The sequence below is a fragment of the Euprymna scolopes genome, chromosome 27 (assembly GCF_053919585.1).
Source record: "Euprymna scolopes isolate OS-2025 chromosome 27, ASM5391958v1, whole genome shotgun sequence".
Taxonomy (NCBI): domain Eukaryota; kingdom Metazoa; phylum Mollusca; class Cephalopoda; order Sepiida; family Sepiolidae; genus Euprymna; species Euprymna scolopes.
The window spans coordinates 93,784,391-93,806,623 of record NC_136508.1 but is presented as its reverse complement, the minus strand read 5'-3'; the positions used below and the strand labels follow the sequence as shown (position 1 = coordinate 93,806,623).

Here is a 22,233-nt window from a genome sequence, read left to right as displayed (position 1 = left end):
ACAGGATATTTTTACGGAAACATAAATCGTAAAATTGCCACTCATTAATGAAACAGCTGTAATGGAAAAATCCAGGAAATAAATGAAGGTTATAAAAAAGAAAACGTGAATCTTTGAATTTTCAACAAAATTTTGCACTATATATATATATATATATATATATATATATATATATATATATATATATATATATATATATATATATATATATAGCTTTAATTAAAAGAGAAAAGATGAAGGTCAATTCCACAAAAGGAGACTTATCCGGATAATGCCAAGCTCAACAATAATTATTGGAGCTTATACAATAGGACAACAAGAGAACGAAATGAAGACACAAAACTATATATAGGTAGATATAGAGTGGATCATTTATTGAATAATGGAATACAAGCAAAATTTGGGGGATAGAAGGGACTCTTTATGCCAGGGCATTTCGAAGCCTAACGCTTCTCATCAGAAGAGTAGAGAAGGTGCTAGGTAGCATGGTGGAGATGCGGTGTCTAGCGTAAGATTCGTTAGGGATGAAAAAGATTAAGAGGAATTATAGAGTGTAGGGGGAAGCTTTAATGAATCCTAAATAAATAAGGAGAAGCTTATCATATATAGTATGATATATAAGAATATAAATTGTCTTTAACATTGTATTGAGATTAAGGAGTAAATGTGTTATGGTTGAATAGGGGGTGTATTGCTGCTGTGTGGTGATTTATTTTAACGGTTTATAGGGTGTCTATTTTTTATGGAGCGGGTAATTTTTTATTAATATGGTGGGTGGGGGGGTTATGTAAGGATGTAAAACTGAAAGGTAATATGTTGCAATATATTTATAAGTTTCTACTGTTATGATATATGGAGTATGATCATAAGGGGGCGGTTGGAGATTAGGGTGGCAATGACTATGAGTGCGAATAACTTGATGTAAGAGGTTAAGTATACATATTGATGTTAAAATGGGGGAGTAAGGGAACCATAGCTACTTATGAGAGTGGTAAAACATACCAAATAATAGTAGGGTAATTATAATAGTACGAAAGATAATAGTAATGACAATTATAATAATAGTAGTAATGATAAGGTTGGACATAAATTAGATGTAAAATTAAATATGAAAAAAAAAACAAAAAAACATTTAATATTAAGAAGAATAGGATAAAATAAATAAAATAAAAATAAAGGCAAAATTAAAAGTAAACATTAAATTTAAACATTACATAGCATTATATTTATATATATATATATATATATATATATATATATATATATATATATATATATATATATATATATATATATATGTTTATAGTTTTAACGAAGGAAGAAAATGAATCAATCAAATGAATGTCAATAAGCAGAATACCAGATTATGAGGCACCTAAAATCCATGCCAAGTTCATGCTAGTCCAATGCACCCAGTTAAAGTCGCAGTATGGTGTAGAGTAACCTCAGGAAGGGTTATTGGACCCTTCTTCTTTGAAGATGCAAATGAAAATGCTGTGACTGTAACTGCTGAGAGCTATAGAGATATGCTAGTGAACTTTGTTCAATCTCAGCATACATGTCAGAGTATTCGTGGCAACAAGATGGAGCACCTGCCTATTCAGCTAGTGCCACAATGTAGTTGTTAACTGTGATGTTTCAGGATTGGAAAATCTCTCAAAATTCCAATTTTGAATGGCCTCCACGTTCACCTGATTTGACAGCACCAGACTTTTAAAGAATCCTAGAACTTAAGGCAAACATATGACAGGGAATTCTCTTTCTACAACCTCTGATATTAAAAACTGTCATTGAGAATAGCTTAGAAAGAGCTCGACTTTGTGAAATGGAGAATGGTGGCTACTTAAGAGACATTATATTCCATAATTTAGTAAGAACAAATTTCCACTCTCGAAACGTTTTCCTGCTTTCCAGCTGACTGCAATACGGTTGTCTTCAAGTCTAATGTAAACAAATTTTTGATGAACCGTTCCATATAAGTTAACAAATTTACCGAATTTCCATTATTAACAATTACTATATTGTCCAATTTCTACTGTACACTCTTTAACTCTTATCCTCAAGTGGCCTCTTGGCCTTGATAAGTGCTGATACCTATGTAAAAAAATAAATAAATAAATAAAAAAATAAAGTGTAATAAAAAAAATTAATTGAATACAGTTATTTAAGAAAAAGTTGTTTTTATTTTTCAAATTGTAAAGTGACTTATGGGCCACCCAGTATATATATAGCAGCATTGTCTCATCTGTGATGTATGGGTGTACATAAGTCTTCATGGATTCGAGTATGTGTATAACAGATTCAAACACACTTCATTGACGAGACAATAGCATACAAACAGTTCTTTAACCAAATGATGAATAACAGTTTCTGTGGGGTTTACATCTGACTGAAAGGGGGGAACATACCTTCGTCCATCGGTTAGTCTTGATCAATGGGTCTGTAATGAAAATTCATCCTAAGGAACCATCATCGAGACTCAGGTAATATTTTCATTCAAATTTTATTTCCTAATGTTCCTCGACCTTGGAGTTGCACACTTTTCCTTGTTTTTATATCCTGGCTATTTCCTGCACCCGATATCTTCCATGGTGTACAGGGAGCATTATCCGTCCACTATCTAATTGGATCACTAGCTGACTACGCCTTGTCTGTCCAACTCTGCCTGTCTATATTCCATTCTCCCTCTCTGTTCGTTATCTGACGTTACGACTAAGTCCTCTTTATTTTGTTTTTCTATTATCCTAAATTTTTGTTTATGTTAAAAATTCCAACATTATGTAGAAAATATTTTATCTCTTATTTGTATTGATAACATTGTTTTGCCATTCAAACATTTTTCTATACACAATCGCCCATGATTAAGTGCTTGGCATTTTCTAGAATACCCACAATATAACTGCCTCCATCACCAGACAAACCTATCTTTTCTTGCAGCTCCAAGAAAACTGTCAGCAACCAAACTTTATTGCTTTTCTATTCCTTTCTACATCCAAACAGTACAAGTCACTTAAATAAATCGTTTGTAATTCTGAATTTTTTATATTTTTTAAAGGTTTTTTCTATGACTCAATTTTTCGGAATATCTATACTAATTGTTAATATCAGTGAAAAAATGTTTTACGAAACAGAGGATTGATATCCATGCATATTTTTTTTTCTTTTTAAATATCCTGAAGATTGAACTTTCTTTATGATCTACGACCCCACCCTCAAACCAACGGTTCGAATTCTTGTAATGCTGAGCCAACCCTCTTTTCCTTAGTAGAGAAAAAGAAACATGTTTTCAACACCTGAAGAAGGTCGCAGGTTGGAGCAACCGAAACGTTGTGCCAATAACACCCAAGATGAGAATAATAGTCTGATTAATCAAAATAACATAAATCATTTGTATATTATTTATTTAATAGGAATTTATTATTGAGATGAGTATTATTTATTAATTTATTTATTTAATAGGAATTTATTATTGAAATGAGTTTTATTAATTTATTTATTTAATAGGAATTCATTATTGAGATGAGTATTATTTATTAATTTATTTATTTAATAGGAATTCATTATTGAGATGAGTATTATTTATTAATTTATTTATTTAATAGGCATTCCTTATTGATATGAGTTTTATTTATTAATTTATTTATTTAATAGGAATTCATTATTGAGATGAGTATTATTTATTAATTTATTTATTTAATAGGAATTCATTATTGAGATGAGTATTATTTAATAATTTATTTATTTAATAGGAGTTCATTATTGAGATGAGTATTATTTATTAATTTATTTATTTAATAGGAATTCATTATTGAGATGAGTATTATTTATTAATTTATTTATTTAATAGGAGTTCATTATTGAGATGAGTATTATTTATTAATTTATTTATTTAATAGGAGTTCATTATTGAGATGAGTATTATTTATTAATTTATTTATTTAATAGGAATTCATTATTGAGATGAGTATTATTTATTAATTTATTTATTTAATAGGAATTCATTATTGAGATGAGTATTATTTATTAATTTATTTATTTAATAGGAATTCATTATTGAGATGAGTATTATTTATTAATTTATTTATTTAATAGGAATTCATTATTGAGATGAGTATTATTTATTAATTTATTTATTTAATAGGAGTTCATTATTGAGATGAGTATTATTTATTAATTTATTTATTGAATAGGAGTTCATTATTAAGATGAGTATTATTTATTAATTTATTTATTTAATTGGAATTCATTATTGAGATGAGTATTATTTATTAATTTATTTATTTAATAGGAATTCATTATTGAGATGAGTATTATTTATTAATTTATTTATTTAATAGGAATTCATTATTGAGATGAGTATTATTTATTAATTTATTTATTTAATTGGAATTCATTATTGAGATGAGTATTATTTATTAATTTATTTATTTAATAGGAATTCATTATTGAGATGAGTTTTATTTATTAATTTATTTATTTAATAGGAATTCATTATTGAGATGAGTATTATTTATTAATTTATTTATTTAATAGGAATTCATTATTGAGATGAGTATTATTTATTAATTTATTTATTTAATAGGAATTCATTATTGAGATGAGTTTTATTTATTAATTTATTTATTGAATAGGAGTTCATTATTGAGATGAGTATTATTTATTAATTTATTTATTTAATTGGAATTCATTATTGAGATGAGTATTATTTATTAATTTATTTATTTAATAGGAATTCATTATTGAGATGAGTATTATTTATTAATTTATTTATTTAATAGGAATTCATTATTGAGATGAGTATTATTTATTAATTTATTTATTTAATTGGAATTCATTATTGAGATGAGTATTATTTATTAATTTATTTATTTAATAGGAATTCATTATTGAGATGAGTATTATTTATTAATTTATTTATTTAATAGGAATTCATTATTGAGATGAGTATTATTTATTAATTTATTTATTTAATAGGAATTCATTATTGAGATGAGTATTATTTATTAATTTATTTATTTAATAGGAATTCATTATTGAGATGAGTTTTATTTATTAATTTATTTATTGAATAGGAGTTCATTATTGAGATGAGTATTATTTATTAATTTATTTATTTAATAGGAATTCATTATTGAGATGAGTATTATTTATTAATTTATTTATTTAATAGGAATTCATTATTGAGATGAGTATTATTTATTAGTTTATTTATTTAATAGGAATTCATTATTGAGATGAGTATTATTTATTAATTTATTTATTTAATAGGAATGCATTATTGAGATGAGTATTATTTATTAATTTATTTATTTAATTGGAATTCATTATTGAGATGAGTATTATTTATTAATTTATTTATTTAATAGGAATTCATTATTGAGATGAGTATTATTTATTAATTTATTTATTTAATAGGAATTCATTATTGAGATGAGTATTATTTATTAATTTATTTATTTAATAGGAATTCATTATTGAGATGAGTATTATTTATTAATTTTTTTATTTAATAGGAATTCATTATTGAGATGAGTATTATTTATTAATTTATTTATTTAATAGGAATTCATTATTGAGATGAGTTTTATTTATTAATTTATTTATTTAATAGGAGTTCATTATTGAGATGAGTTTTATTTATTAATTTATTTATTTAATAGGAATTCATTATTGAGATGAGTTTTATTTATTAATTTATTTATTTAATAGGAGTTCATTATTGAGATGAGTTTTATTTATTAATTTATTTATTTAATAGGAATTCATTATTGAGATGAGTTTTATTTATTAATTTATTTATTTAATAGGAGTTCATTATTGAGATGAGTTTTATTTATTAATTTATTTATTTAATAGGAATTCATTATTGAGATGAGTTTTATTTATTAATTTATTTATTTAATAGGAGTTCATTATTGAGATGAGTTTTATTTATTAATTTATTTATTTAATAGGAATTCATTATTGAGATGAGTTTTATTTATTAATTTATTTATTTAATTGGAATTCATTATTGAGATGAGTTTTATTTATTAATTTATTTATTTAATAGGAGTTCATTATTGAGATGAGTATTATTTATTAATTTATTTATTTAATAGGAGTTCATTATTGAGATGAGTATTATTTATTAATTTATTTATTTAATAGGAATTCATTATTGAGATGAGTATTATTTATTAATTTATTTATTTAATAGGAATTCATTATTGAGATGAGTATTATTTATTAATTTATTTATTTAATAGGACTTCATTATTGAGATGAGTATTATTTATTAATTTATTTATTTAATAGGAATTCATTATTGAGATGAGTATTATTTATTAATTTATTTATTTAATAGGAATTCATTATTGAGATGAGTATTATTTATTAATTTATTTATTTAATAGGAATTCATTATTGAGATGAGTATTATTTATTAATTTATTTATTTAATAGGAATTCATTATTGAGATGAGTATTATTTATTAATTTATTTATTTAATAGGAATTCATTATTGAGATGAGTATTATTTATTAATTTATTTATTTAATAGGAGTTCATTATTGAGATGAGTATTATTTATTAATTTATTTATTGAATAGGAGTTCATTATTGAGATGAGTATTATTTATTAATTTATTTATTTAATTGGAATTCATTATTGAGATGAGTATTATTTATTAATTTATTTATTTAATAGGAATTCATTATTGAGATGAGTATTATTTATTAATTTATTTATTTAATAGGAATTCATTATTGAGATGAGTATTATTTATTAATTTATTTATTTAATTGGAATTCATTATTGAGATGAGTATTATTTATTAATTTATTTATTTAATAGGAATTCATTATTGAGATGAGTATTATTTATTAATTTATTTATTTAATAGGAATTCATTATTGAGATGAGTATTATTTATTAATTTATTTATTTAATAGGAATTCATTATTGAGATGAGTATTATTTATTAATTTATTTATTTAATAGGAATTCATTATTGAGATGAGTTTTATTTATTAATTTATTTATTAAATAGGAGTTCATTATTGAGATGAGTATTATTTATTAATTTATTTATTTAATTGGAATTCATTATTGAGATGAGTATTATTTATTAATTTATTTATTTAATAGGAATTCATTATTGAGATGAGTATTATTTATTAATTTATTTATTTAATAGGAATTCATTATTGAGATGAGTATTATTTATTAATTTATTTATTTAATTGGAATTCATTTTTGAGATGAGTATTATTTATTAATTTATTTATTTAATAGGAATTCATTATTGAGATGAGTATTATTTATTAATTTATTTATTTAATAGGAATTCATTATTGAGATGAGTATTATTTATTAATTTATTTATTTAATAGGAATTCATTATTGAGATGAGTATTATTTATTAATTTATTTATTTAATAGGAATTCATTATTGAGATGAGTTTTATTTATTAATTTATTTATTGAATAGGAGTTCATTATTGAGATGAGTATTATTTATTATTTTATTTATTTAATAGGAATTCATTATTGAGATGAGTATTATTTATTAATTTATTTATTTAATAGGAATTCATTATTGAGATGAGTATTATTTATTAGTTTATTTATTTAATAGGAATTCATTATTGAGATGAGTATTATTTATTAATTTATTTATTTAATAGGAATGCATTATTGAGATGAGTATTATTTATTAATTTATTTATTTAATTGGAATTCATTATTGAGATGAGTATTATTTATTAATTTATTTATTTAATAGGAATTCATTATTGAGATGAGTATTATTTATTAATTTATTTATTTAATAGGAATTCATTATTGAGATGAGTATTATTTATTAATTTATTTATTTAATAGGAATTCATTATTGAGATGAGTATTATTTATTAATTTTTTTATTTAATAGGAATTCATTATTGAGATGAGTATTATTTATTAATTTATTTATTTAATAGGAATTCATTATTGAGATGAGTATTATTTATTAATTTATTTATTTAATAGGAATTCATTATTGAGATGAGTTTTATTTATTAATTTATTTATTGAATAGGAGTTCATTATTGAGATGAGTATTATTTATTAATTTATTTATTTAATAGGAATTCATTATTGAGATGAGTATTATTTATTAATTTATTTATTTAATAGGAATTCATTATTGAGATGAGTATTATTTATTAGTTTATTTATTTAATAGGAATTCATTATTGAGATGAGTATTATTTATTAATTTATTTATTTAATAGGAATGCATTATTGAGATGAGTATTATTTATTAATTTATTTATTTAATTGGAATTCATTATTGAGATGAGTATTATTTATTAATTTATTTATTTAATAGGAATTCATTATTGAGATGAGTTTTATTTATTAATTTATTTATTTAATAGGAATTCATTATTGAGATGAGTATTATTTATTAATTTATTTATTTAATAGGAATTCATTATTGAGATGAGTATTATTTATTAATTTTTTTATTTAATAGGAATTCATTATTGAGATGAGTATTATTTATTAATTTCTTTATTTAATAGGAATTCATTATTGAGATGAGTTTTATTTATTAATTTATTTATTTAATAGGAGTTCATTATTGAGATGAGTTTTATTTATTAATTTATTTATTTAATAGGAATTCATTATTGAGATGAGTTTTATTTATTAATTTATTTATTTAATAGGAGTTCATTATTGAGATGAGTTTTATTTATTAATTTATTTATTTAATAGGAATTCATTATTGAGATGAGTTTTATTTATTAATTTATTTATTTAATAGGAGTTCATTATTGAGATGAGTTTTATTTATTAATTTATTTATTTAATAGGAATTCATTATTGAGATGAGTTTTATTTATTAATTTATTTATTTAATAGGAGTTCATTATTGAGATGAGTTTTATTTATTAATTTATTTATTTAATAGGAATTCATTATTGAGATGAGTTTTATTTATTAATTTATTTATTTAATTGGAATTCATTATTGAGATGAGTTTTATTTATTAATTTATTTATTTAATAGGAGTTCATTATTGAGATGAGTATTATTTATTAATTTATTTATTTAATAGGAGTTCATTATTGAGATGAGTATTATTTATTAATTTATTTATTTAATAGGAATTCATTATTGAGATGAGTATTATTTATTAATTTATTTATTTAATAGGAATTCATTATTGAGATGAGTATTATTTATTAATTTATTTATTTAATAGGACTTCATTATTGAGATGAGTATTATTTATTAATTTATTTATTTAATAGGAATTCATTATTGAGATGAGTATTATTTATTAATTTATTTATTTAATAGGAATTCATTATTGAGATGAGTATTATTTATTAATTTATTTATTTAATAGGAATTCATTATTGAGATGAGTATTATTTATTAATTTATTTATTTAATAGGAATTCATTATTGAGATGAGTATTATTTATTAATTTATTTATTTAATAGGAATTCATTATTGAGATGAGTATTATTTATTAATTTATTTATTTAATAGGAGTTCATTATTGAGATGAGTATTATTTATTAATTTATTTATTGAATAGGAGTTCATTATTGAGATGAGTATTATTTATTAATTTATTTATTTAATTGGAATTCATTATTGAGATGAGTATTATTTATTAATTTATTTATTTAATAGGAATTCATTATTGAGATGAGTATTATTTATTAATTTATTTATTTAATAGGAATTCATTATTGAGATGAGTATTATTTATTAATTTATTTATTTAATTGGAATTCATTATTGAGATGAGTATTATTTATTAATTTATTTATTTAATAGGAATTCATTATTGAGATGAGTATTATTTATTAATTTATTTATTTAATAGGAATTCATTATTGAGATGAGTATTATTTATTAATTTATTTATTTAATAGGAATTCATTATTGAGATGAGTATTATTTATTAATTTATTTATTTAATAGGAATTCATTATTGAGATGAGTTTTATTTATTAATTTATTTATTGAATAGGAGTTCATTATTGAGATGAGTATTATTTATTAATTTATTTATTTAATTGGAATTCATTATTGAGATGAGTATTATTTATTAATTTATTTATTTAATAGGAATTCATTATTGAGATGAGTATTATTTATTAGTTTATTTATTTAATAGGAATTCATTATTGAGATGAGTATTATTTATTAATTTATTTATTTAATAGGAATGCATTATTGAGATGAGTATTATTTATTAATTTATTTATTTAATTGGAATTCATTATTGAGATGAGTATTATTTATTAATTTATTTATTTAATAGGAATTCATTATTGAGATGAGTATTATTTATTAATTTATTTATTTAATAGGAATTCATTATTGAGATGAGTATTATTTATTAATTTATTTATTTAATAGGAATTCATTATTGAGATGAGTATTATTTATTAATTTTTTTATTTAATAGGAATTCATTATTGAGATGAGTATTATTTATTAATTTATTTATTTAATAGGAATTCATTATTGAGATGAGTTTTATTTATTAATTTATTTATTTAATAGGAGTTCATTATTGAGATGAGTTTTATTTATTAATTTATTTATTTAATAGGAATTCATTATTGAGATGAGTTTTATTTATTAATTTATTTATTTAATAGGAGTTCATTATTGAGATGAGTTTTATTTATTAATTTATTTATTTAATAGGAATTCATTATTGAGATGAGTTTTATTTATTAATTTATTTATTTAATAGGAGTTCATTATTGAGATGAGTTTTATTTATTAATTTATTTATTTAATAGGAATTCATTATTGAGATGAGTTTTATTTATTAATTTATTTATTTAATAGGAGTTCATTATTGAGATGAGTTTTATTTATTAATTTATTTATTTAATAGGAATTCATTATTGAGATGAGTTTTATTTATTAATTTATTTATTTAATTGGAATTCATTATTGAGATGAGTTTTATTTATTAATTTATTTATTTAATAGGAGTTCATTATTGAGATGAGTATTATTTATTAATTTATTTATTTAATAGGAGTTCATTATTGAGATGAGTATTATTTATTAATTTATTTATTTAATAGGAATTCATTATTGAGGTGAGTATTATTTATTAATTTATTTATTTAATAGGAATTCATTATTGAGATGAGTATTATTTATTAATTTATTTATTTAATAGGAATTCATTATTGAGATGAGTATTATTTATTAATTTATTTATTTAATAGGAATTCATTATTGAGATGAGTATTATTTATTAATTTATTTATTTAATAGGAATTCATTATTGAGATGAGTTTTATTTATTAATTTATTTATTTAATAGGAATTCATTATTGAGATGAGTATTATTTATTAATTTATTTATTTAATAGGAATTCATTATTGAGATGAGTTTTATTTATTAATTTATTTATTTAATAGGAATTCATTATTGAGATGAGTTTTATTTATTAATTTATTTATTTAATTGGAATTCATTATTGAGATGAGTTTTATTTATTAATTTATTTATTTAATAGGAGTTCATTATTGAGATGAGTATTATTTATTAATTTATTTATTTAATTGGAATTCATTATTGAGATGAGTATTATTTATTAATTTATTTATTTAATAGGAGTTCATTATTGGGATGAGTATTATTTATTAATTTATTTATTTAATAGGAGTTCATTATTGGGATGAGTATTATTTATTAATTTATTTATTTAATAGGAATTCATTATTGAGATGAGTATTATTTATTAATTTATTTATTTAATTGGAATTCATTATTGAGATGAGTTTTATTTATTAATTTATTTATTTAATAGGAGTTCATTATTGGGATGAGTATTATTTATTAATTTATTTATTTAATAGGAATTCATTATTGAGATGAGTTTTATTTATTAATTTATTTATTTAATAGGAATTCATTATTGAGATGAGTATTATTTGTTAATTTATTTATTTAATAGGACTTCATTATTGAGATGAGTATTATTTATTAATTTATTTATTTAATTGGAATTCATTATTGAGATGAGTATTATTTATTAATTTATTTATTTAATAGGAATTCATTATTGAGATGAGTATTATTTATTAATTTATTTATTTAATTGGAATTCATTATTGAGATGAGTATTATTTATTAATTTATTTATTTAATTGGAATTCATTATTGAGATGAGTATTATTTATTAATTTATTTATTTAATAGGAATTCATTATTGAGATGAGTATTATTTATTAATTTATTTATTTAATAGGAATTCATTATTGAGATGAGTATTATTTATTAATTTATTTATTTAATAGGAATTCATTATTGAGATGAGTATTATTTATTAATTTATTTATTTAATAGGACTTCATTATTGAGATGAGTATTATTTATTAATTTATTTATTTAATTGGAATTCATTATTGAGATGAGTATTATTTATTAATTTATTTATTTAATAGGAATTCATTATTGAGATGAGTATTATTTATTAATTTATTTATTTAATAGGAATTCATTATTGAGATGAGTATTATTTATTAATTTATTTATTTAATTGGAATTCATTATTGAGATGAGTATTATTTATTAATTTATTTATTTAATAGGAATTCATTATTGAGATGAGTATTATTTATTAATTTATTTATTTAATTGGAATTCATTATTGAGATGAGTATTATTTATTAATTTATTCATTTAATTGGAATTCATTATTGAGATGAGTATTATTTATTAATTTATTTATTTAATAGGAATTCATTATTGAGATGAGTATTATTTATTAATTTATTTATTTAATTGGAATTCATTATTGAGATGAGTATTATTTATTAATTTATTCATTTAATTGGAATTCATTATTGAGATGAGTATTATTTATTAATTTATTTATTTAATAGGAATTCATTATTGAGATGAGTATTATTTATTAATTTATTTATTTAATTGGAATTCATTATTGAGATGAGTATTATTTATTAATTTATTCATTTAATTGGAATTCATTATTGAGATGAGTATTATTTATTAATTTATTTATTTAATAGGAATTCATTATTGAGATGAGTATTATTTATTAATTTATTTATTTAATTGGAATTCATTATTGAGATGAGTATTATTTATTAATTTATTCATTTAATTGGAATTCATTATTGAGATGAGTATTATTTATTAATTTATTTATTTAATAGGAATTCATTATTGAGATGAGTATTATTTATTAATTTATTTATTTAATAGGAATTCATTATTGAGATGAGTATTATTTATTAATTTATTTATTTAATTGGAATTCATTATTGAGATGAGTATTATTTATTAATTTATTCATTTAATTGGAATTCATTATTGAGATGAGTATTATTTATTAATTTATTTATTTAATAAGAATTCATTATTGAGATGAGTATTATTTATTAATTTATTTATTTAATTGGAATTCATTATTGAGATGAGTATTATTTATTAATTTATTCATTTAATTGGAATTCATTATTGAGATGAGTATTATTTATTAATTTATTTATTTAATAGGAATTCATTATTGAGATGAGTATTATTTATTAATTTATTTATTTAATAGGAATTCATTATTGAGATGAGTATTATTTATTAATTTATTTATTTAATTGGAATTCATTATTGAGATGAGTATTATTTATTAATTTATTTATTTAATTGGAATTCATTATTGAGATGAGTATTATTTATTAATTTATTTATTTAATAGGAATTCATTATTGAGATGAGTATTATTTATTAATTTATTTATTTAATTGGAATTCATTATTGAGATGAGTATTATTTATTAATTTATTTATTTAATTGGAATTCATTATTGATATGAGTTTTATTTATTAATTTATTTATTTAATTGGAATTCATTATTGAGATGAGTATTATTTATTAATTTATTTATTTAATAGGAATTCATTATTGAGATGAGTATTATTTATTAATTTATTTATTTAATTGGAATTCATTATTGAGATGAGTATTATTTATTAATTTATTTATTTAATTGGAATTCATTATTGATATGAGTTTTATTTATTAATTTATTTATTTAATTGGAATTCATTATTGAGATGAGTATTATTTATTAATTTATTTATTTAATAGGAATTCATTATTGAGATGAGTATTATTTATTAATTTATTTATTTAATTGGAATTCATTATTGAGATGAGTATTATTTATTAATTTATTTATTTAATTGGAATTCATTATTGATATGAGTTTTATTTATTAATTTATTTATTTAATTGGAATTCATTATTGAGATGAGTATTATTTATTAATTTATTTATTTAATAGGAATTCATTATTGAGATGAGTATTATTTATTAATTTATTTATTTAATAGGAATTCATTATTGAGATGAGTATTATTTATTAATTTATTTATTTAATTGGAATTCATTATTGAGATGAGTATTATTTATTAATTTATTTATTTAATAGGAATTCATTATTGAGATGAGTATTATTTATTAATTTATTTATTTAATTGGAAGTCATTATTGAGATGAGTATTATTTATTAATTTATTCATTTAATTGGAATTCATTATTGAGATGAGTATTATTTATTAATTTATTTATTTAATAGGAATTCATTATTGAGATGAGTATTATTTATTAATTTATTTATTTAATTGGAATTCATTATTGAGATGAGTATTATTTATTAATTTATTCATTTAATTGGAATTCATTATTGAGATGAGTATTATTTATTAATTTATTTATTTAATAGGAATTCATTATTGAGATGAGTATTATTTATTAATTTATTTATTTAATTGGAATTCATTATTGAGATGAGTATTATTTATTAATTTATTCATTTAATTGGAATTCATTATTGAGATGAGTATTATTTATTAATTTATTTATTTAATAGGAATTCATTATTGAGATGAGTATTATTTATTAATTTATTTATTTAATAGGAATTCATTATTGAGATGAGTATTATTTATTAATTTATTTATTTAATTGGAATTCATTATTGAGATGAGTATTATTTATTAATTTATTCATTTAATTGTAATTCATTATTGAGATGAGTATTATTTATTAATTTAATAGGAATTCATTATTGAGATGAGTATTATTTATTAATTTATTTATTTAATTGGAATTCATTATTGAGATGAGTATTATTTATTAATTTATTTATTTAATTGGAATTCATTATTGAGATGAGTATTATTTATTAATTTATTTATTTAATTGGAATTCATTATTGAGATGAGTATTATTTATTAATTTATTTATTTAATAGGAATTCATTATTGAGATGAGTATTATTTATTAATTTATTTATTTAATTGGAATTCATTATTGAGATGAGTATTATTTATTAATTTATTCATTTAATTGGAATTCATTATTGAGATGAGTATTATTTATTAATTTATTTATTTAATAGGAATTCATTATTGAGATGAGTATTATTTATTAATTTATTTATTTAATTGGAATTCATTATTGAGATGAGTATTATTTATTAATTTATTCATTTAATTGGAATTCATTATTGAGATGAGTATTATTTATTAATTTATTTATTTAATTGGAATTCATTATTGAGATGAGTATTATTTATTAATTTATTCATTTAATTGGAATTCATTATTGAGATGAGTATTATTTATTAATTTATTTATTTAATTGGAATTCATTATTGAGATGAGTATTATTTATTAATTTATTTATTTAATAGGAATTCATTATTGAGATGAGTTTTATTTATTAATTTATTTATTGCAGACTATTATCCTCATCTTTTTTTTTTTTAATTGTTTCACAAACAACAACTAAAAAAATATGAGGATAATAGCCCGCAATAAATAAATTAATAAATAATTTGTGTCTATAAAAGGTCATGTAAAAAGTATCGTTTGGACTGGTGAATCTTTATCTCATTTGAGGGCTCGTGATAAGATGCAAAAACATATCTGTAATCGGATTGGCCCCAGCTTTTCCTATTCTTTGTGTCCTATCTTTCACCGACGTGATGTTGATAGTCTCAGTCTTTTCTATAAATACTAATATGGTAAGTGTTCTTCAGAATTGTCTGATCTATTTCCTGCTTCCTTTGTTCCAGCTCGTTTGACTTATTGGTCTAGTGGTCTCCATCAATTCTCTGTTTTGATGTCACATTGTAATACAGCTTTCGATTTCATAAGCTTCTTTCAAAGAACTGCATGCTTATGGAACTCCCTTCCTGCTGACTGTTTTCTTCCTACCTAAAATCTTGGCCCTTTTAAGACTAAGGTCAATAGGCATCTCCTGGCTTTGTGATAAACTTCCATTCTTGTTAGCTCTTTACAACAAGTCACTTCATGCTTTGTCTGGAGCAAGACTAGGAGAAATTGGAATCAAGGGAAGACTGAGACTATATAACAGTCTATATAACAGAACACTGAGACTGAATATATATATTATTTTTTTTTCAGCGGTAATGCTGAAAACAGCTGAAATCTCTGGAATGTCGAAACGAACTCACATGAGCTACTAATACTGATTGGACATATGGAAACTGCAACACAAGTAAAACAAAAAGATAGAGGAACAGTACTTGAAACCAAGAAAACTGAAACCGCAAAATTGTAAATTAACTATGCCCCCCCCCCACCAAAAAATAATAGCAAATGATAGTATCAGTATCGACTGTCACCACATCAAATAGTCATAAAAGGCCAAAGAGGATAGAAAGACAGAGGAGAGAGAGCACTAACCAGACTTCCACTTGATGAGTGCAAAGAGGACTTTGACCTTGAGAAGGCTTATACCACCCAAATTCCAGTGCGGACCAATGATCATTGCCATCGAGAACTCAATGGAAAGAGGCTGTTGCGATAATGCAAAGATATTTGAAGAGGTTATCAAAAGGTGGAGAGTACTGGAAATCTGGAGAAACTTATTGTCATCTAGATTCAAAGGAACACCACCAATTGTTGTCAGTGAGTAATCTCTGATGATGTTCTGTGTGAGAACCCTCAGTGAGTACAAATAATACAGGGATTTTTTTTTTTTTTTTGACGATCTTTTATTGCAAAAAATATAATAAGGTTTGGTCTTAGAGTTTATTTCAAGATAAAGAAATGGGACAAACTTTTATGCATTAGTCGTATATGATGAAAACGGTGAAACGAAATGAAGAACAAACGTTTTTTTTTGTTGTTTTTTTTTTATATATATAACAATGGAAGGATTTATTTAATTACATACACCGTTCGGTGTAGGTGGAAGAAAATTGGACATTTTTTTTTTTTTTTTTTTTTTTTTTTTTTACAAAGGCATCACCACATTATCAAGGCCCAGAGGCCACTCTAGGATAAGGGTTAAAGAGTGTACAGTAGAAGTTGGTCAATATAGTAATCATTAGTAATGAAAATTTGGTAAATTTAATAACTTATATGGAACGGCTCATCAAGAACTTATTTACTTTAGACTTGAACAAAACCATATTGTAGTCAGCCGGAAAGCAGGAAAACGGAAGACAATTCCACAGGCGTGCAGTTCTAAGAAAGAAGCTTTGTTCATGGAATCTACGTTTAGGTTTAGGCACAGATAAAGAGTGGGGGAAATTATTGATAGTGTTTACAGCTAGACGAGTGTTTCTTGTGAAAGTTTGGCGAGGGGGGACCATAGATTGAAGCTCAGTTGAACACTTTCCATGAAAATAACGATACATCAGAGACAAACTCGCAACATCTCTTCTGTGAGATAGAGGTTGCAAGGAGGAGAAAAGGACATCTCCTACGAGGCTACGAAGTCTATTTTGAACTCTATCAAGGCAGGACAAGTTCTTTCTAGCAGCTCCTGCCCAGATGTGGCAACAGTATTCCATCCTTGGACGTACCTGGCTCTTATATAGATAGAGAATAGCATCAGCAGTGAGATATCTACTGGATCGATAGAAAGATCCCACCATTTTTCCAGCGGCCTTGGCAACAGATTTGATATACGTGTTCCATTTAAGATCAGGAGTAATGGTCAAGCCCAGAAGCTTGTCAAAACTTGAGGCCTCCTGAAGACGAGAGCCATTCATTTCAATTGATGACAAATGTGGATTAGAATGTTGATGATGTAAAGAGAGAAGCTTGGTTTTAGATGCATTAAAAGTAACCAGCCACTCCTTTCCCCATTGTACTACGTGCTCAAGATCAGAGGAGAGAGAATTGGAGAGAACTTGCTCGTTTACTGTCTTAGATGTGCTACCATAAATGGTAGTGTCGTCAGCATAAATGTCTACAAATGATGTAAGGATATGATTTGGAAGATCATTAATGTAGATCAGGAAAAGAGTTGGGCCCAGGATGGATCCCTGAGGGACACCGGCATTAATATTGTGAGCTTCTGATTTTTGCCCCTCAACTACTACTCTTATGAATCTATCAGAAAGAAATGATTTAATAATTGAGAAGACTTTTCCAGCTATACCATAGCTAGCGATCTTATGAAGTAAACCTTTATGCCATACCCTATCAAAGGCTTTAGATATGTCAAGAGCAATTGCCCTAGAAAGATTGCCACCGTCGAGAGATTTGCTAATCCTATGCGATATAACTGTAAGGACATCTGCTGTAGATCTAGCAGAACGGAAACCATATTGAGTGTCACTAAGAAGGTTATTTTTGTTGAGATGTTTGATTACTTCTGTATTTAATACAGATTCTAGCAACTTACTCATGACGCACAGGAGACTTATTGGCCTGTACTGAGAGGACATAGAAATTTCTTTGAATTCTAGAAATCTGTCAGCAGTTATATCCAGGCAAAGATAGTTGATGCTTTAGTGTACAGTAGCAACCAATGAAGTTTTAACGAGGTTAATACAAAAGTGCTCAATACCGAAGCAAAGCAATATATACTATTATCTGTTTTACATAAGCATTAATATGTCACGGCTACACGTTCATGGGCATGTTTTGGTCAGTCAGTCAGATGTACCTCTTCACTGTACTGTATATCGATACTCTATGACTGACTGGGATAGCTTCCGTACATTCATATCTGACCTACCTCTGCATTCCATGTTTAAAAAGGATGTGTCCTCTATAGTATCAGACCTGACCGAATGGTTAATTGTAGGCATAGACCGATTCATACCATCCAAAAAATTTCAACAAAAACCTAACAGCCAGCCATGGTTCTTCCCTGAATGTGCTGCTGCCATCGCGCACAGAAATCACTTTTTCCATAGCTACCAACGTAATAGATGTACTGAGACTAAAGCTGCTTTCAGGACTGCCAGCAATCACTGTAAAAGAGTAATAAAACATGCAAGAAAGTTATATTCTCAGTCTGTTAAATCCAAAGTAGCTGAGCAGCAGCTTGGTTCCCACCAGTTCTGGCAAATAGCCAACAGGATCTTGAACAGAAGCGTGCATTCTATCCCAACTATCATCAATGGACCTGAGCTCATCTCATAAACATCAGACAAGGCCAGACTATTTGCCAAGAACTTTGCAGCTAATTCTACCCTATGCGACAATGACCATCAACTCCCTGTATTTCCTCCTATAACAGACAACACGCTAGGTAACATACAAATATCTGTGCGTGAGGTCGCCAAGCTAATCAAGAACCTTGATTCCAGTAAAGCAACTGGCCCTGATGGCATTCCAGTTATAGTGCTGAAAAAGCTCCAACCAGAACTTGCCCTCATACTTACAAAACTGTTTAAGCATTGCCTTAAGGAGAAGTGCTTTCTAACACTCTGGAAAACCTCATCAGTATGCCCTGTATTTAAGAATTAAGGTGAAAAGTCATCTCCCTCTCAGTACAGACCAATAAGTCTCCTGTGTGTCATGAGTAAGTTGTTGGAATCCATATTAAATAAAGAAGTAGTCAGCCACCTCAACAGAAACAACTTTCTTAGTGACATGCAATATGGTTTCCGCTCTGCAAGATCTACAGCAGATGTGCTAATGGTTATATCACATAGGATTAGTGAATCTCTTGACAAAGGTTTCCTTTCCAGGGCAATTGCTCTTGACATATCGATGGCCTTCGATAATGTATGACATAAGGGCCTACTTCACAAGATTTCAAGCTACGGTATTACTGGAAATGTTTTCTCAATCATTAAATCATTTCTCTCTGATAGGTTCATGAGAGTAGTGGTTAATGGGCAGAAATCAGAGGCCCACAGTCCTCCAGGGGTCCATCCTGGGCCCAACTCTCTTCCTGATCTACATCAATGATCTCCTAAAACACATACTTAAATCATTCGTTGACATCTATGCTGATGACACGACCATCTATGGTAACACATCAAAGGCCGTAAATGACAAAGTTCTCTCTAATTCTCTCTCCTCTGATCTTGAGCGCGTGGTACAATGGAAGAAAGAGGTGGCTGGTCACTTTTAATGCATCTAAAACCAAGCTTCTATCTTTACATCATCAATGCTCTGATCCCTATCTGGCATCAATTGAAATGGATGGCTCTCGTCTTGGGGAGGTTCCATGTTTTGACAAGCTTCTGGGTTTGACCTTTACTCCTGATCTGAAATGAAACACGTACATCAAATCTGTTGCCAGGGACGCTGGGGAAATGGTGGGATCCTTCTACTGCTCCAGAAGATATCTCACTACTGATGCAATTCTCTATCTGTATAAAAGCCAAGTACGTCCAAGGATGGAGTACTGCTGCCACATCTGGGACGGAGCTGCTAAAAACAGCCTATCCTGCCTTGACAGAGTACAAAATAGACTTCGTGGTTTAGTGGGGATGCCCTTTTCTCTTCCCTGCAACCTCTCTCCCACAGAAGAGAAGTTGCCAGCCTGTCTTTGTTTTATCGTTATTTCCATGGTAGGTGCTTGTCTGAGCTCCAATCCCTCGTCCCCCCCCCCCTCGCCAATCTTTCACGAGAAACACCGGTCCGGCTGAAACTACTGTCAATAATTTTCCCCACTCTTTATCTGTGCCTAAATCCAAATGTAGATTCCACGAGCAAAGCTTCTTTCTTAGAACTGCACGCCAGTGGAACTCTCTGCCGCTTGCCTGTTTCCCACCTGACTACAACTTGGACGTCTTCAAGTCCAACAAAAACAAACTCCTGACAAACCGCCCCCTTAAGTAAAACACTCTATCAAAACCCCCAATACTAATGATTACTACAATACTATTTCATTGATTACTGTACACGCAATAACCCTTATCCCTGAGTGGCCTTCGGGCCTTGATAAGTGGTGACCCCCATGTAAAAAAAAAAAAGTAACTAGACCTCTTCAGGCGATATTGCTTATACAAAAATTTAGTCAGTAATCTATTGACTAAACTTATAAGGATCATTTTGATCTCAATAATTCGAATTAAGTTGTCTTCCCTTTATTTATAAACAAAAAATAATGCCTACTAAGAAGCGAGTGCCTTTTTTTTTTTACATAAACGTCACCACTTATCAAGGCCGATAGGCCACTCAAGGATAAGGGTTAAAGAGTGTAGAGTAGTCAAAAGGACAATATAGTAATCGATAGTAATGGAAGTTCGGTAAATTTGTTAACTTAAGTGGAAGAACGGCTCATCAGAAATTTGTTCACGTTGGACTTGAAGACAACCATATTATAGAAAGCTGGAAAGCAGGAAAACGGAAGACAATTCCACAGGCGTGCCGTGCACTCGTGCAGTTCAGTTCAGTTCTAAGAAAGAAGCTTGCCTCCTCGCTTCTTAATAAAATTTGATTTTCCTATTTTTTAATTACGTTAAATTCTAAATAGGAAATGTGTGTGTGTGTGTGTGTGTGTGTGTGTGTGCTCGTGCGTGCGTCGCGCGAATAAAGTTTAAAAATATTAAAAAAGGAAAAAATGAAATCACTCACTTGATTTGCACTGAAATTTTTTGACATTTTCTTTTTAAACAACTTTTTGTCATTAAAATCTTCCTTCTTAAAGGGACAAACTTCTAGTTTTTACATTAATTGTTGCCTTTGGAGACCGTTGCTAAGGAAATACAATGCCGCACTATATATATATTTTCTTTTAAACAAGATTATTGAAAAAAAAAAAAAAAAAACTAATATGAATAGAGTTTTAAAAAATAATTAAAATATTTTATAATAAAAAATGTAAAACTTATATTAATTTTTCTAAACAAAAAAGCTATATTATCGTGGGAAAAAAAGAAGACAGAAAAAAATATACCGGTCACGTTTTTCATTTTACCGTGCTTAAAATAATCCTAACTATTTACATTGAAG

At 24.3% G+C, this 22,233-nt stretch overlaps 1 protein-coding gene across 1 annotated transcript in view; it reads right to left on the bottom strand.

Annotated features, from left to right (window-relative positions):
* LOC145249003 (uncharacterized) overlaps positions 1 to 22,003 on the bottom strand; it is a 37,922-nt gene extending 15,919 nt beyond the window's left edge. The window contains exon 1 of the mRNA XM_080110857.1: positions 21,856 to 22,003. Within this exon, the coding sequence (XP_079966983.1) occupies positions 21,856 to 21,882 (27 nt within the window). The 5' untranslated portion in view covers positions 21,883 to 22,003. The remainder of the gene's footprint in view (positions 1 to 21,855) is intronic.
* Between the last annotated feature and the right edge of the window lie 230 nt (positions 22,004 to 22,233).